The 18484-nt window shown below is 40.2% G+C and overlaps 1 protein-coding gene across 2 annotated transcripts in view; it reads left to right on the top strand.

Annotated features, from left to right (window-relative positions):
- LOC122812915 overlaps positions 1–18484 on the top strand; it is a 739345-nt gene that overhangs the window by 405835 nt on the left and 315026 nt on the right. For both annotated transcript variants that reach the window (XM_044084968.1, XM_044084969.1), the window contains exon 8: positions 12957–13009. In XM_044084968.1, coding sequence (XP_043940903.1) covers positions 12957–13009 — 53 coding nt within the window. The remainder of the gene's footprint in view (positions 1–12956; positions 13010–18484) is intronic.

Here is an 18484-nt window from a genome sequence, read left to right as displayed (position 1 = left end):
TTGTGGATGTCCCCATTGTTCTTGTACACTGGCACGAGTATGGTTATTCTCCAGTCATCTAGAATACGCCTTTCTCTCCACACTGCTATTAATACCCTCAGGGGCCATATCTCTCCTATCTCACCTAGCATCTTTGTCATATCTGCTGTGAGCTCATCTGAGCCTGCTGCTTTTCCTGACTTCATTTTCCTTAGTGCTGTTCTTCTAGGGTGGGCTCCTCTTCTTCTCTCATCATAGGCTGTTTCTGGTGCAGTACAGCATCTGTGGGGTTTTCTTCATTCAGAAGCTGCTGGAACTATTCCTTCCATCTGCGTTTGATATCCTGTGGACTGGTGAGCAGGTTGTTGTTGGCATCCCTTATGAAGGGTGTCCAACTATCTTCTTTATATTTCTGTAATTGCCTTGCAACCTGATATAGTTTCTTTGTACCCCTTACTGAGTCACTTTCCAGAGGTTGGTAGATTGCCTCTGATGCCCTATTCTTTGCTATTGCAACTTCTTTCTTAATTCTTTGTTAGCCAACCAGTAGTCCTTCCTAAGCCTGGTCAGTCTTTTCTGTCTCCCACTTCTTCCTGTACTCCTTCTTTCTTTTGATGACTTCCTGGACTTCTGCATTCCACCACCTGCTTTCCTTATGCACCTTATTTCCATACCTGGCTCAGCCACATATCTTTTCTGCAGTCCTAACACATGCTGTTTTTAGCCACTGCCACTCTTCTTCAACTCCACATATTTCCTCCTCTTCTTGGGGTGCTAGAGCCATGAGTAATTCCTTGAACTGCTGTACTTTCTCTCCAGTCAACTTCCAGGTCGTCAGCCTAGTCTCTGACCTTAGAGCCTTCTCTGACCACTGCTTGCAGCTGATTGTGGCAACTAGTGGTTCATGCTGTGGGCCGACTGTTTCTCTGGGGATAACTTTGCAATCATGGATTCTACCCCAGTGCCTTTTCCTTATTAGGAGGAAGTCTACCCGAGTTGCATGTTAGCTATTCTTGTATGTGATCTTGTGACTGTCTGTCTTTCTGAACCATGTGTTGGCTACTATCAATCCATTTGCCAGACAGAAGTCTAGAATAGCTTCTCCTTCTTTGCTCCTGTTGCCCCACCCATGTGGACCAAGGCAATCCTCATATCCTATTTTGTCTGTCCCGATATGTGCATTCAAGTCGCCCATTATCAACACCAATTCATGATGTCCTGCTTTATCTAGTAGGTCCTGCAACTGCTGTCGGAATGCACTCTTTTCATCACTATCATGACCCAGCTGTGGGGCATAGGCTGAGATTATCAATACTGCCCTATCATTACACTGGAGTCTGATTACCATGAGTGTGTCATTAATTCTGATGATATCCCTCACTGCTTTCTGAAGTCTCTCTCTCACCACAATTCCTACACCATTTCTAGCCTGTCCCCCACATGAGTAGTAGAGTCTGGATCCCAAGCCAAGTGGCTTTGCTGCACTGCCCTTCCATCTCATCTCTTGGATAGATAGGATGTCCAGCCTCCTCTGTATCATCAAGTCATCAACTTCCAAGCTGCATCCTGTCAGTGAATCTACATGATGTAGTATATGCCATCAGGTATGTATATAGTATGGCAGGCATCCCTGCTGCTGACATTTGGGGGTCACTTTGGTAAACTCTATTGATATTGGCATACTGTAGGACATGGAGGGACAAGTGTGTAGGCACACAACAGCTGTACCAGCACAGGTCAGCATATACATTAGATGGGCAGTAAGAGTCTTGACAGTAGTGTGAGGCATGTACAGGGACAGGTTGTCCTAATATTGTGGACCATATTATTGCCAGTACTTTCTACAAACATAAGACATATGCTGGCACATATATATCTTTTGCTAGCCTTTGTAACATGAATACTAGTGGAAAGGTGCACATCTTTAGGAAGCAGAGAAAACAACTTAGCATATACTTTCAGTGTACTATGTTCGTCCTGTTGCATATAAATCCAAATAATGCTGCTACTCCTAACAATGCTGCTCAGATATGCATAGCTTCCCACGCCTGCATGCTTAGCCTAGAAAATGTTGTCTACCTCCAGGTCTACATATGTTTCTACCTATTTGGATGACATGTAGAGCAATTATGTCAGGAGGCATGCACATGTATGAATCACTATATTTTGCTGTGGTACACCTGCAGCAGAAATGCAACCTTCTGCATACACTTGCCCTGATATTTTATTGCCATGAGCTCATGCTGGAGAACTACAAAGATAATGAGTAACCACACTGAAGAAATCACATTCCAGGCATGATTCATAGGTTTTTGGAGCATTTCAGAAGAATAGCTTCTGGCTGTACCAGCCAGAGAGCACCTGTATTGTGCATGAGGGACAGGAAGATACTGCTTTAGCTCATTCCTAGCCACTTTAGGGAGAGCCTTCTATGCCCACATCATGGTGAAGTTTAAAAAAAATTTAAACTGGTATGATCTGGATGAGGTGTTGTCCTCAGTCATGGCCTTCTCCAGGATAGAGTAACCATACATGCATTGCATTGATAATGTGTAACACAGGAACCCTGATGAGCTCTATGCATTGGAAGCATATGTTAGGCAGGGATGTCCCAAATAGTATATTTTGATTTGCTTTCTTCTTTTCTTTATTATTATATTTTCATGTTTTTTCTTTTTTTTCTCATTGTAGGTTTGGGACTGTTCTTACAACTGACAAGCAATTGTCCAGCTTATTCTAGGAATGAGTGCCATTGCTGTGCTGATTTTTCATGACAAGTGTAGGTGGTGGTGGCAGCACTGCAAGTGGTTTGCGTAATTCATTTTGTGTAGATTTCTGTAGGGTCTTCACCATATCATGATAACTTCACACTACCTACTATGTCCCCATGTGTACCTGTGCAATATTCACATTATGTATCTTATGTATATGCAGGGGCACACACCTGCCTACAGCCTGTCATACAGCTAATAGGAAGTACTTAAAGGAGTGTATGTATTGTTACAGCATCTCACATTACAGTTATCATGGGTCTCTGATGTGGTCTGTTTTCTTTCAGCTTGAACTGAGCATGATGCAAATCATGTCACCTTCTGCAGTAGACAAGAGAGACTCATGGCCAGACATGGCTAGTTCATTTATTAAGGGCTGACATATTTCTTAAATTATTTAGTTCAAATCCATGTACATGCATGGAGGTACAGATGGTATATACGCTTCACAGTTCCCACCACCATGTCCTTTCCTTCTGCCCTGCTGAGATTGTGGCTGAGGTGCACAAGAGTGGTGATATTAGTAATGCTTCACCAGAGGTGAGTTCTGGCACTCCACCAGCAGGAAGTTCACCTGCATTAGCTGAGGTGGCCCAGATCCAGCTGGAGCAGGTGGTGAAATCTGTGGTGGATACAGCAAGGAGCAGATATGTGGCCTGCATGGGGAGCCTCCTGTGGCAAATAGCAGATTCATTCAACTGGCTGATCGCTACGTCTTACCACAAGAGGAGAGTCTGGCTTATGCCGTCATACTTCCTCTTCTGTATGTGGGGTAGAGCCCTGTAATGTTGTTCTTACCTGGGTTGGGAGAGGACATGTCAGCTACGTAAACCTCCACCCTGTTCCTAACCGTATGTGCTTCCTTTCTTTTGTGGCGTGCCCTACACCATGTTTATTCTCTAACCCTCCCCATCAGCATTTGCTTACCATCTTTTATCGCATCCTATCCCATGCCTCGCTGTCATATTTCTTGCATTTCAATCCCTCTTTGTGCTGTTCTGTGTTCATCTGTCTGCCTGCAAACTGTCCTAGCCTCCATTTCCTTCCTTGCCTTCTCTTTCTCCCTTCCCCTCTTCCATTCTCACTAAAAAAAGGGTCCGTATCCCTATATCCCTACAAAAAAAGTCATTCCCCCTTCCTTCATTTTGCACACTCCTATATGTTGCCATTTTGCGTAACCTTATCTTTACTCTTCCCCCTTTTCCTGTTTTACTGTACACCCCTTTCCTTTCTTTTTATGAGTTCAACAGGTGCCCACTTATATGAACACCATGGCAGTGATTCTGCAAGTAATATGTGGCTACTTAGCTGTATGTAGTACTTGGTTACACCCTGCCAAAGGATTCACTAATATCCACAGCCTAGCTGCTAAAAGCAGTGCTTTATGTTGAGACATGTTGGCCTGAGTTCCATATTTTGATTTCACAAGATGGCTCTGTGTAGTGTCTGGTGCAGACACTCTGTTAAATCTCTCTTACACTTTTGAGTACAAATCTGATTACACAACTTTCTATACCTGCACAGTTACATGGCATGATGTGGTCCACTTGCCTGTTTGCTGCCTGTCTCATTTACTTACTCTGAGACACCTCCCTGTGTCACTGCACAGTGCTACTTAGCTACACCAGCCTTAAGCAGAAGTGTAGAATATCTTTGCAAATCCTGGCCTGTATGTCAGCAGCTACCCACTTCAGGGAATTGTTGGAACAGTACATGCAGAGGAGGAATAAGGTTTAAAAGAGGGCAGGATTTGAATGCGCTATGTAATGTCAGATTGACAATGACTAATCAGATTATAAGTGATGTATAATGTATGCAACTAAAATGATGTTGATATGGTTTGTAATGTATAATGTTTGCAACTAAAATTATGACAATATGGTTTGTTTTAATTTATGTAAATGAATGATTGCTTATGTCATCCGTGATAATTTAATAAAGATGGTTCTTGTTAAAAAAGAGCAGCATAAGTTATGAAGCAAAAAAAAAAAAACAGCTACCCACTTCACTTTACAGACCACCATTCTTATTTTGGTTGACAAATTTATCTGGTTCCCCACACCACATGCTGAAATACAGTATGCTGCAGTAATGTACAGTATGGCTGTGCTGTCTACCATCAATCCTGGGAGTTTGCCCGGCCAAGGGACAGTGTGGACAGGAAGCAGATTATCTCACCTTGAATGGATACTGTACTGCTACTTTATTTTTTTCTCCCACACAGCTGACCATCAGTTGCCTTTCCTTACTTGATCGCTGTATCTTTCTACCTCTCCAGATTCTCCAAAACATGTTCTGATTAGGGATGGGGCCATTGATGAGATCAAGGCATCCTGTGACATCATCAATCTGCTGCCATGGGAGTGTTTTTGTGCTTTACCCATTTCTCTGCCTTCCTACGAGCTATTGTTCTCAACCAGGGTTTGCTGTGCAATGGACTCTAGGATATTTCAGCCACGCTTCCATGTGAACTCATCAGGAGCTCTCCCCCTGTAGTAAAGCTGCCTCACGTTTTTCCCACCTACTTCCGGGATAGCTAGGATAACTTCCTCCATCTGTACAACCTGTCTTCAGGGGCACACCTTGCAGCACTATTAAAACAGATAAGCAACATCCTAAACAGACCTCTCACAAGAATAATATAAGGTTTTAGACAATTAAAACTGGATTCCTTGTAGTGCAACTCTACCAGAACTTGTTATACTGTTAAGCTGACCAGATAACATAAAGAGTTTAGTGAAGAAGTGGATGGATGACCAGATTGTAGTCTTGCCCAAGCCCTGAATAAATACATTGGTAAGGTATGCAGCTGAAGTGCCATTAGCATTAGTAAGGTCTGCAGTGAAGGTGTCCAGAAATGCTTTAATGTACTTAACAAATGTCTCTACAATGAGCAAGTCACTTCAATAGCAGCTTGTAGGATTGTTAATCCTTGATGAAATGTGCATCCAAGATATGCAAGAAGATATATTTCTTCCTTATTGGCTGGCAGTGGCAAAAAGATTGGCAAATGTGTTCACTGGTTTGTAGAAACAGATGAAATCACTTTAGAAATTAAGTAATTGTTAAGCCTACCCCAGCTCTGTGAAAGAGTTATAGTTTGTGTATATCTGACTTGGCAACCAGTTGGAACTGGCTTCTTCTCAACAAGTTGTTAGTAAATACTGCAAATACATCTGTAATGCTTTTTGGTACAGCACAAAAACTACTTAAGAAATCCTCCATCACCGTCTTAGTACCATCAGGTTCTGCATTCCCCTCCGTTAAATACCAAAGATATTTAGGACTTTTGTGTGAAAAACAACTCACCTTCTGTAATCATACTGAGATTTAGATAAGCAAGGTCTCCTGTCAATTTAAAATATATTAAAGAATTTCTATACTTCTTACTGCTGAGGTCAGGCAAGCAATAGCCATAGTTGTGCTGATACCTAGGTTAGAATATGCTCTCCCCATCATTATCTCATGTCTAGTAAAAATATGACCTGCCTTCTAGCAGCTGAAAACAAAATTCTAAGATTCATACACCTGTCTACCTGTAAGGCATACCATTGTACCACCATGACCAAAACAAACTGGGTGCCTGTAGTTGCCAGGTCTTCTCTACTACTGAATACCCTTATGTACAAACTTCTTCATCAATGTTACTGTTCTTCACTGCTCAAAAAATTGACCATTAGAAACCGTAGTTACACTGCATGACATTGACAGCATACAACTTTTTTTTTAACTTCTTTATTAAATCCAGTTTTAGATAGTGATTTAGAAACACCCTGGCACTCTAAGGAAGATCTTTCTCTAAGTCCACCCCTTCTTCCTGTAACTCTTTTCCTGAATCCATTAGACTGATAACCGTAGCTTGTTCAAGAATTCTCAGTGTAATGAAAAGGGTCCTTGGACCAGTCTACCTATCCGGTTAAGTAATGTAAAATAAAAATAAATATAAAGGTCTGTTTCTCATGAATCCATCCGGATGAGATTATTGTAATGAAAATGTATGTATTCCATGAAGGAAACTTTCAAGCTGCAGAATACGTTAGTTCAAAGAGTTAAAATGTTGCATTCTCTATCATAAAATAAGAGTACCAAACAAAATAGATTCTGTACTAATAATGGTCTCAAATGCAGAATTCTCTTGAGGAAAGCCTTAACAGAAGAACTTTGGAGAATTTGGAGGCAGTAAGAATGCAGAGAGAGAATACAGAAAAATACACTCTGACCAAAGAAATAGGACAGTTCTATCTTATTCATATGGTTTAAATGATCAAGCAGTTCTAGAAGTGGACAGGTTTGGGGCTCAGTACATTACTAAACTGAAAAATAAGATAATTTTCATCTTAGCTGTGCAAGATATAGTCAGATTTCTCTTATTCATTCAAGATAAGAGTTCATCTCCTGAAAATCATAACACATTTTGAATTAAGTGCAAATCCTCTGGGTGCACCTGTTTCAGGGACTTGGATTGAGTAGTTACCTTTATTGCTGACACATCAGTGTTTTCCATAGTTGCAGATGTATTGTATAACAAGAAATTGGATGAGGTAGCGATATGTGTTTAAGTAAGTATAATATTTTTTTAAACATCTTTGTTGAATCTCGTTTTAGATAGTGGCATGGTTACATTAGTTAGTAGAAGAGAAAACAAACCATAGTAACATTTGTCATGCAACATACATATATATGTGCCAAAAAGCAATTACTGGAAAACAGCATTGTATATTTTTATACCAGAGAGGATGATGAATATGTAAGCAATGTTCTTAATCCAAGTGAAGAAAAAAGGTCCATCTTCCATGCTGAAGGCTGATGGTGAGGCAAATAAACTGAGTCTCAGTATTGCCTTTTGTAGCAGAAATTCACTTGGGAGTTCCAATAAATGCATAATGTGTAGAACAAAATTATATCTTTATTAACCATTCACAAATCAGTACCCATCATGACCTGATCCAGCTTTCCATAGAAGTGTTGTTTGTCCAAGTGGAAAGTTGTATGCATAGTGATCGTACAATCCATGATCCTGTGTTCTAAGCCTTATGTGGTGTTGGCAACAATCATATGATGGGTACAAGTTCTAAGTCTGATGCTCTGGCACACTGTACTGTTTGCCTTCCTTCTGTTAACACTACTTCCTACAGTGTGACCATTTTCTCTCCTATCCAATCACTTTCGGTATTTTTTTAAGTAACCAAGTAGGCCTGCTCCGTACAAGTACCTCTTTTTTGAGTGATGCAAGAGCATTATATGGTCATGTGACTTGTTCAGGTTAACACAGTATGCCTGTGAAGTGTAAGGGAAACAAATCCGGCAGTACAAAATGAAGCTCATTAATAGATAAAAAACTTAATTCTGTGCTTTGCTATAAAATACATACTAGTCCTTTGTGTAAGTCAATGGCTTGATGAAGACTTAAGTAAATGACATCAACTAATTACACCAGTCTGCCTTTGATGTAACTCAGTCATAGAACAGGATCAGGTACATTTATCTGGAGCTCTGACTGCAAATACATGCTGGATGATGTACTGTAGGTTGCTTTCTTTCAAAGTCTGACTAATCTTTCCCTTAGGATCTTGCCATTATGTTCCCTGTTATTGAGCCCAGATTCGCTGCTTGTAATTTCTGGGGTGCCTTTGTCATCCCCCAGGGGAGTGGCATTACAGTAACATAATTCCAATCCTCAGGAGTCTCTTTCACAGTCAAGATACTGTTGAGCAGATATTTTTTTAAGGAACCTGTACACATTATCCTGTCCAGCCTCTGTTTCTTATCCTTCTTCTTCTGTACCACCCTCTGGTCAAATATCTCTTCATCTCACTTTTCACATTATCTGCCACCTTCCCACACAAGAACTTGCCCTCTCTTTAATGACAGCAGGGGCAAAAAGAATCATTCTTAATTTTTCTCCTTCCCTTCCCTATTTTGCTATTCTCTACTCCTGCATCACTTATTTTCTCTATGTACCAAATTACCCTATTTTTACCTTCTTTTATTCCTTTTACCAGATCTTTGTCTATCCTTGCCATAGCTCTTCTGACTCCTTGGGCTTCTTTCTTTCTTTCTGTCTAGCTTTTTATTCTGACTTGCTCATGTGCAACCAGTACATAGAGTTACTTCATTGTCAGGATCAGGGTTTGCCAGATTCTTCCACAAAAAACATTCAGCCACTAGGAATGTTAGATATTCATTATTTGATCACTGATGCAGTTGGCTTATCTGTGTAGGTTATAATTGGCCAGCTTCCAAAGCTTAAGGGCAGTTTCCACACACACAGACTGTGGAGAGCTAGAGCAGAGCTATAGAAAATCAGTGGTTTGGGAGCTAAGCCCTTCAGTCCTTTCCTCCCACCAAAGAATACTCCTCTTATAGGTTTTCATGGGTCGATGTTCGGACAGTGTTTCTCAGTTGCTGGGCAGGTAAGTTTCCTTTGAGGGGGAAAAACTTTCACAGTTTATTTTATGAATAAATAGTACTTTTACTGAAAAAGTGTTCTATGCAAGGAATTTAATTTTTTGGACTGTCTTGCAATTGTTCTGTCATTTGAAAGACTGTGGTTCATATATTATTTGTAGTGTAAACTTTGTTTTTTTAACATTTGCTCAATTTTTGTGAGAAACCCTTTATAAATCCTGTTCGGGGACTGTGGTAAGTGTGTGTGATGTTTGTCATTGTGTTTTTGAGGTGAAAACGCTACCTTTTTGATAGTTACCTTTCCACCAAATATTTCTGTCAGTTTTACCTGGACTTCAGTATTTCTTCTCGGCTTTACCAAGAGCAGCTTACTGGTTCCTCAGTTCTTCATTCCACCATCCATAAAAAGAATATTTCCAGATGCATTTGCCACTTCAGCTGTTACTTTGCTTCAGCCAAAAATGGGTGTCTGCATTTTCCATTGCTGGCTCCTCAGACCTCTCATCTTCTTTCTTGGTTTCCTGTAGTGTAGTGACTTCAGCCACCATGGACCTTGGGGATTAGACACTTTCTTTGTGGCAGATGGAGTGTGCTTGGTGGGCATCAGAGAACCACTCTTGTCTTTCTTGGAAGAAGGCATGAGGAATGCTTCTCTGTCTAGCCAGTTCCCCATGGTGGTATCCCTGATATAATTCAGTCTGCTTCTGTGGAGAGCCCTGTTTAAAAGAAGCAAAGTTCAGCATTTGTCTTCTACTATCTCTGTTACTTTAGACAGGATGACTTATTGGGTTTAGCTCTGGGCTTGGTTAGGGTCTTATCTCTTCTCAATCTGGATTTACTGGGAAAAGAAAAGGGAATTCTTCATTTTCTGAAGATTTACAGTATGATGAACAGGGAATGATTGTGAAGGAACAGCTACTGTTTTTTTCTTCTTCTCAGACTACTGATTTTGATTCTGAGGGGATATTTCTTTTGATTGTCACATGGAAGCATTTTTTTCTTCTGAAACTGTATCAGGCATGAATCAGATGTTCTGGTGGGAAGGTAATGACATTCCAGTTTCTTTGAGAAAACCTGATTTATTACAAGTGAAATTTTCCGAACAAACTCCATTTCCTCCTGTTCTTCCAGCTTTGGAAGATATTTTTATTATAGTCTGCAACATGCCTGGCAACCAGCATGCAGTTCCTTAGGAATCAGTTTATATAAAGTCCTCAGTTTTACACATTTTTGTTTTCCAATCCTAGATTTGACCCTACATTGATTTCCTTGGCAAATCCTTCTGTAACTAAACATTTATTAAATGTTAATTTTTCCCTCTCTGAAATGAATGGGGGAGCCTTTAATATATTTGATATATTTGAGAAGATGGTGTATTCCTCTGCCATACTTATTTCTTGGATTCTTTTGATTGTCAAGCAAACATGTTAAAGTTTTTTTTTTTTTTGCTTCATTTGAGAATATGAAGATTATTGCCACATATTGCTTGTGTGTCTCAAGTAACCAGACATTCTTTGAAGTGTACATATGACTCCGATGATGCATCATCCAGAACAGCAGCTACTGGGTTTTGTTTAGTTTCGATCTGACTACAGGGACATGATCCCTTGAACTCCTGTACTGTCATAATATTAAATTCTGGTTAGGACATATCTCATGATACCTTTATAGATTCTTTTCAGATCAGCTGATCTCCAGTTCAAGTTTTCTTTGGTGATGCTATCTAGAGGAGAAGCTGCTCTTTTGAAGGTTCACCCAAATAAATAAGTTTAGGGCTGTGTAATAGAGGTAGAGGAAGATGGACCTGGACCTAGTTGTAAACATTTAACTTTATGGTAAGTACATAACTTTCATATGAGATAGGATTAGGTCTGTCTTACCCTATGAACCCACCCACTTTTCCCTGCAACTGTTAGTTTAAGTAGTTAGTCTAGGTTGGGAGGTCCCTCAGAGAACCTTATTTATAGGCTCCTTTGTCTGAACCACCTTACTGCAGGCTATCAGAGATCTGGAGAAGGGTCCTACTATGTAAACGTTTATGAGGAAAAGGGGAGGAGTCAGATAACCTGGGAAAGTTTTAGGTACCAAACTAAGACTTGCCAGCCTTAGTCACAAAGGTAAAAAAAGACAGACTTGGTACTATACATTCATAGTTATGATAACTATACAACTTTGATTTACTACTTCAGAAAAATGATGAGTAAAGCAAGTGGCATATCTTCATAGGAATTCATATACTAAACTTTTATAACATTATTGAGGGTTACCTCATAGCATGTTGCACTGCATTTTGATCATACTGTCCAGTGAGAAAGGCTACATTCCCTTCTGTAGTTCTTCTGCCAAAGAATGTGGAGATCTGACCCTGTTACCAGTCCTGTGGCATACTGCTAGTAACTGCTATTAACTACAGAAATGTACATGCTGTGCTGAAGCACCTCCATCTGTAAGTCTGGGGTCCCAGGTCATTCTTATTTAAGAATTGTCCAACTGCAGGCACCACGTGTGTGTGTGTGTGTGTGTGTGTGTGTGTGTGTGTGTGTGTGTGTGTGTGTGTGTGTGTGTGTGTGTGTGTCCGTCCATGTGCTTATTTTTGGTTCCCCACCACTGCTGCTGACTGCAAGCTATCCTAATACCCATTCTTAATAGTCCTTGTCTCCACAACTCATACATCGTGGTGACTCCTAGTGACACTGGCAGTGGAAGGGTCCCCCTGCCAGGGGAACACTTGCATGTGGAGGCCTCAATAGCATGAGCATGCTGTAGGGGATACATCATCCGGATGGTGCAGAACAGGGTGGGGTAGATAAGAAGTCTTCATACAGTGGCTCTGTGGTGTAGCTTTTCTTTTTGTCCTATCCCATCCCAGTGTGCTAATAGTAACACTTGCTGTTGACTGGGCTGGTGATGAGGAACGGCCTTGTGGACATGCCCACGCCAGACCCTTAGAGCAGCCACACCTCCCTGCCTTCTTTATTGCTAAGCCTTATGATCACTCCTGAATTCTGGCCTTCTTCAGGGCTCAGCAAGCCTCCACATAGCACCCTTCCTCCCAAGATAGACATATCCAGCCTTTCTGCCTGCACCAACAACCATGGCTTTATCTCTGTCTGTACCAGTAGAGCAGCCTGGTCACCAACCAGTAGTAGTATTGGTAGTGATAAGATCCTACAGCAAGGTTCTACATAGTGGTCTACTTAGCAGGTGTTCGTTCCTCACATAGACTAAGCATTTATTGACAGTTGGGTAGCTGTGGCACTGACTACATTTCATTGTTGGAAGTTTTTGTTGTGTGCAGAGTAATTCTATTTTGGATTAAGTCCAGGGTGTGAAAAATAAAGAAAGATAGTTGCCACACTACCAGTAGCATTTTGTTTCCACACAAAGTGCTTTAAAGACTACAAACAGTAACTGCAGTAGAGTCTTATACTTTTTGTGCTAGCAATGCAGGTGACTAGAGTTATTATGGGTTACAGAACCATAACTCTGCCTAATGGTATCATGCTTTATGTTTAGAATTTCATAGTTTTGGATCTTGAAGTCTTTTCAGGTTATGCTACTATGAGACTTGTTTTTTTTTCTTTCTTTCTTTCATTTTTGAGAATCTTGTTTGGTTATCTTTAACACAGCATTGTTAATCATCATGATACTATGTCTGTATTTTTTTGTAGACACATGAAGAGGAGCATTTTGTTAATGTTTTAGTTGTCAAGATACTCTGAATGCTGGTAGCACAATGCAGAGAACACAGCTGAAAATTAGGTAGCAGTGCCTTACTCTGGTTATGTTCTGTTTCAGGTTGCTGACACTTATGAGACAGTGCCTTGCAGAGAATTGGGAATGGTGCTCAAGTAAGAAATCAGTTCATTAATTTGTTTTCAGTCCTTGTGCTGTTGAATGAGATTTCTTTCAGTTGTATCCATCTGAAACCCTTCTGTTTTCTGTCTGTGATGTAGACACCTTCCAGCATTGGTATAATCTTCCATATGGTCTGTACATACACACAGATAGATAGATAGATAGATAGATAGATAGATAGATAGATAGATAGATAGATAGATAGATATACGTATACATATATAGATATAGATATGTGCATACAGGTTCCCTTCAGAATCTCGAAATCCTAAAACCTCGAATTTCATATGGTCGAGACCATATGATCGAAATTTTAGAACTTTGAAATTCTGAACGGAGATCTGCATACAGCATGGAACAAGAGATTTCCCTTTTCCTTGCTGTAGTGTGATCTCGGAGTTGGTATATTTAAGTAGTCGGGGTGTGGGGGGTGCAAGGTGGTTTGCTCTCCTGCAGAAACGTTTAAACAGTTTTTTTTTTTATTTTGGATTTGTTTCAGAATTTTGATATTCTGAAACATTGATCATATGTTCTCGATCATATGACATTCGATTTTTTCGGAATTTCGAGAGTCTGAAGTGAATCCGTGCATACGTATGTATGAATGCATGTCTGTATGTTTGTGTAGATATATATATATATATATATATATATATATATATATATATATATATATATGTGTGTGTGCGTCTGTATATATACACACACACACACACACACACATATACTGACAGATATCTACGTATGTATGTATGTATGTATATATATATATATATATATATATATATATATATATATAAATATATATATATATATATATATATATATATACACACACACACACATTGTACATGCATGCACATGGATATATGAGTGTGTTTATATATATATATATATATATATATATATATATATATATATATATATATATATATATGCCCATACACGTGTGTGTTTTATGTTATAAATTTACAGATAGCTTTGTTTGACTGCCTCAAATAATTTTAAAAATATAAATAACACAAGGATATTTTCTATCTTTTGTCATCTGTTGTCTTTTATACACAAATCTGTTATTTATTTAGTTAAGTTTGTTTACTATGGTAGGATAATGATCTGTGAGCACCAATTTCAGGTTCAGCCCAGGGATACTTAGAGAAAATATCAATAATACATAAGATACATACAGACATTATCAATAATACATAAGGTATGAGAGAATATATGAAAACATAGGCATACAAAATACAATAGAACAATGTGACAGCATTTGAAACTATGAAGGCAAGTGTAAGTAGTTGAACTACTGTTGACAAATAGCAAAGTAAAGCAAGAGGCTATATACAAAAATGATGTTGGCCTTGGTGGTGCAGCGGTTAGCATTGTTGCTTCACAGCAGTAGGTTCTCTGGTTCGATTCTTGGCTGGAGCGCCTTCTGTGCAGAGTCTGCATGTACTCCCTGCAGTCAAGTGAACTTTAAAGATATGCAGGTAGGTGTGTGTGCCTTCTGTGAAGGTTGGGCGCCGGGCTGGATACTCAACACCATAAAAATCCACTGACAATCAGTAGCGTGCTGGTGATTCGCTGTGGTGACCCCTAACTGGGAAAAGCTGAAAGTCTATATATAAAAATTATGAAGCACCCAAGAAGAAAGTTAGGAACATATAGATACGTATGATTGTAGAATAGTAGAGAGAGGGCTATGAAGATGTTTGTTGATGTAGCTTGAATTAAAGCATTTGTTCTATTTTGAAAGGTAAGCTTTAAGCTGTGGCCTGAAGTTGGTGAAGTTAATAAGATCTTTTAAGGTAGTTTGGCAGAGATGACAAGGATGGAGAAGCTGATATTACTGCATTTTAGTTTGGCCCTTAGTGTTTGAAGAATAGGTTTTGATTGTGAGAGCGATCTGAAAGTGTAAGGGGTAGTGATGGTTATCAATTTGGCTGCAAGTGGTGTGAATGTGTCTAGGGGTAGAAGTGTAAACAGGAGAGAGCGTAGAAGGAGGTCAACTCTTTGTTTAACTGATAGTCAGTTTGCTTAAGAAATGGGAGATTTTCCAAGCCGAGTAGAGTAAATGGTTTATATTAGCTCTATTGTTTTCTACATGTACTTCAAAGTAAAGAGTGTGATCAAGCTAGATTCATGGGTGTTTTAAATGTGTTTGTTGTTTCACTAGCATGGTTGTTTTAGTCTTTGTAGTAGGTGATGAATTTCTGTAATTGAATGGCTATACTAGTTAGCTAGTGTGGAAGGTCTATAGGCAGTTTACTGATGAAGATGGAAAAAAGTTAGGGACAGAGGCTTGAACCCTGGCATATTCCTGTAATGATGGGAGCCTTATTTGATAGTTCAAATTTGCACCTTGACATTTCTGTTTCTGAGAAAGTTTTGGAGCCATTGTGAAGCAGCATGGCTGTCTGCAATGTCAGCCATGTGGTTGATAAGGTTGGAATTGTCTGCCACGTCAAAGGCATGTGTGACATGTATAAAAAAGTCTCCTTTGAGATAGTCTTTGCCCATAGTGAGGAGGACATCTTTGCCCATAGTGAGGAGGACATCTTCAGTCAGGGTCCTAAAAGCTGTTTGGGTACTTGACCCGATCATGTCATGCTGTTTTTGTATAAGGAAGCGATAATGATTGCAGGTATGAGGGGGGTGGGTTATATATTATCTTCTGCAGTATTTTGCCAGGGTCTGTATTACATCATCAAAGGGGCTGTTCATGGAACGCCCTTTCATCGACACATAATAATCGAAATACCAAAATTTCGAACGGCCACATAAGCAAACCACTTGGCTGTTATTGGGGATTTGCCCTTTCCTCCATTGTAGTGCGATGTTGGAGTTGGTATATTTAGTTTAAGGGGGTATGGGGAGCACAGCCTCCCCACTTTGTAGGGTCTGCAAATTTTTTTTTTTGGTGCTGGCCAAGCAATTTTTCCCCTGGAAAAAAATTGCTTATGTGGCCGTTCAGCCTCTTGGTATTTCGATTATGCATTGATGAAAGGGCTGTTCAATGAACGACGACGAATGACGATGTAATATAGACCCTTTTGCCCAGGGTGGGTAGGACTGAGATGGAGTAGAAATGAAAGGTGTTAGACAGTTTTGGTTGTTTTGGGTGGGGGTTGACTAAAGCAGTCTTCCTTATGTTAATAACAGAGTCAGTGGTAAGGAGGAAGTTGTAGATGTGTTGCAGAGGGAAAGCAGTGTACACTGTACAGTGGTATAGGAACCATGAACTTAAGTTGTCGGGTCCAGTGGGAGTGTCAAGGGGGATTTATTCTTTTAAGGGGTTCAATGTCATTTGCTTTGATCCTTCTGATGTAGAATAGTGGCAAGTCAAATGTAAATGAGGGTATTTAAAGGGTAGATGGTGTAAGAAGGATGGGAGACAGAGCAGGTTACTTATTTCATAGAAGAATTCAGCAGGGGAAAGTGTCCTTGGGCACAAGGTATAGAATCTTGTTATCTGTTGGTCTTGGGGTTTATGTACCCTGTTAGAAGACTGACCTCTTGTTAGAATTGTTTTGGAGAGTGTAGAATGGACGTTTGTTTCTTTCTGAAGAAATAGGCCATGTGCCTTGTAGAATAGTTTATTTTGCTAGATTACACAGTTACAGAAAGTATTGAAATGTTTTTGTTGGGTTTGTGTTCCAGGTGAGCCATGTCTCATTGTGAGCCATTCATTTTTGTAGTGTTCATGGAGTCTTGTGATAATAGGAAATAATTTGTCTTGTAATCTTTGGAAGGTGTGAAGAGGGTATTCTACTGTTTCCAAAATCTGTTGGGAGAGTAAAATGTGTCACCAGTCTGTGTTAGAAAGTTGGGTTGTATATGGGTGTACTTAAATGGAGAGTTTAAGCTGATGTTTATGAAATGCTTGTTTGACTTTGATGTTATTTGTGTTTTGAGTTACTTGGGCAGTGATCTCTGAAGGAGGAAGGATGAATGGTAATACTGGAGCATTGTTTGGGTGGACAGTAATGATGAGGTCAAGGAGTTTGTGTCTCTGTGAATTCAGGTTAGGGTGGTTAGGCTCTTGAATAAGTTGGATTAGGTCCATATCTCCATTATGCCATTTTTGCTTTTGGGAAGGCAGAGATGATGGTCTAAATTAGAATTTGAAATTATATGAAGAAGGTGAGTTGTGGTAACTTTTGTTAATAGCCAGTTTTGTTCTATTTCAGTGGTGGAATTTGCTTGGGAGATGGTGAATATCTTTATTTGTGACTTGTGTAACAGTAGGGTACCTTCACCTGATCTGCTTACCTCCTGGTCTGGCAGATACAGTTGTAGCCAGGGAAGAAATGCATTACATTTGGGTGGTCTGTTTTAAACTATGATTAAGTGATGGCAACTGGACTGAGGGAATGCTGATGAGAAAGGTATGTGTATGATTTAGTGTATTTCATAGGTTCATAGGTTTATACTAGGCTATCGGCATTTATAAGCCTAGCACAAATTTTTGTGGCTTACGCCACCCCTTATATGAAAAAATACTGTGCCCATTAGTTTGTTGTGCCTCTGTCCAGCAGTGACACAGAGATGATTCCCGGGATAAACCTACGATCTCCCATCCACAGGTCAAGATTTCTCTTGAACAGAGCCAGCGAGGTGCTCTGCCTCACATGGATCGGGATTCTGTTCCACAGCATAGGGAGTCTCTGAGTGATAAATCTATCCCTCCAGCACGTCCTATTTATATCCGTGCTAAGGTTTAAGTCACTTGCTCCAGTGGTTTTGGTGGATTTGGATGTTTTGAGGTGGAGCATGTCCATTAATTCCGGGTTGGACATGGCCTTGTATGTCAGGCACATGTCACCTCTGAGCAGACGGTATGCAACTGAATAGAGCTGGAGTTTCTTCAATCTGGCAGCATATGACAGATTTTGGAGTCCCTTTATCCTTTTGGTGAGGAACTTTTGGGGTCTCTCCAGTTGCTGCAGATGTCGGGTGAGATACATCCCGAATGGGGCATTGTACTCTATCATTGGTCTGATAAGTGAAGAGTACAGGGGAACAATGACCTCACTAGATCTGGATGTGAATCCCTTCATGATCAGGTGGGCAATGTAGAAGGTCTTTCTAACCACTTTAGCAACGTGAGTGTAAAAAGAAAGGCCACTGTCAACCTGGGTCCCCAGGTCCCTGATAACCTCTTCTGTGCTTAGTGGATTGCCACCTATATGGTAGCTTGGGGTTACCTTGTTTTTCCCGAAGGGTATGACTATACATTTTTTGGCGTTTAACTTCAGGCCATGGCTCTGGCACCAGCTATCTGTTTCCGTGAGTCCCTTCTGAAGGATATCCGTGTCCGATGCACTTTCCACTATGGCGCCCAGTTTGCAGTCGTCTGCAAACTTTGTCAGCCAAAGTCCTCCCATGTTGGCCTGTACTTCTGAGAAGTAGATGCCGAACAATAGGGGGCCAAGGACCAAGCCCTGTGGGACACCACTTGTGACCGG

The sequence above is a fragment of the Protopterus annectens genome, chromosome 10.part0 (genome assembly GCF_019279795.1).
Source record: "Protopterus annectens isolate FY-2018-M chromosome 10.part0, PAN1.0, whole genome shotgun sequence".
Taxonomy (NCBI): domain Eukaryota; kingdom Metazoa; phylum Chordata; order Ceratodontiformes; family Protopteridae; genus Protopterus; species Protopterus annectens.
This window is presented reverse-complemented; position numbering and strand designations above follow the sequence as displayed.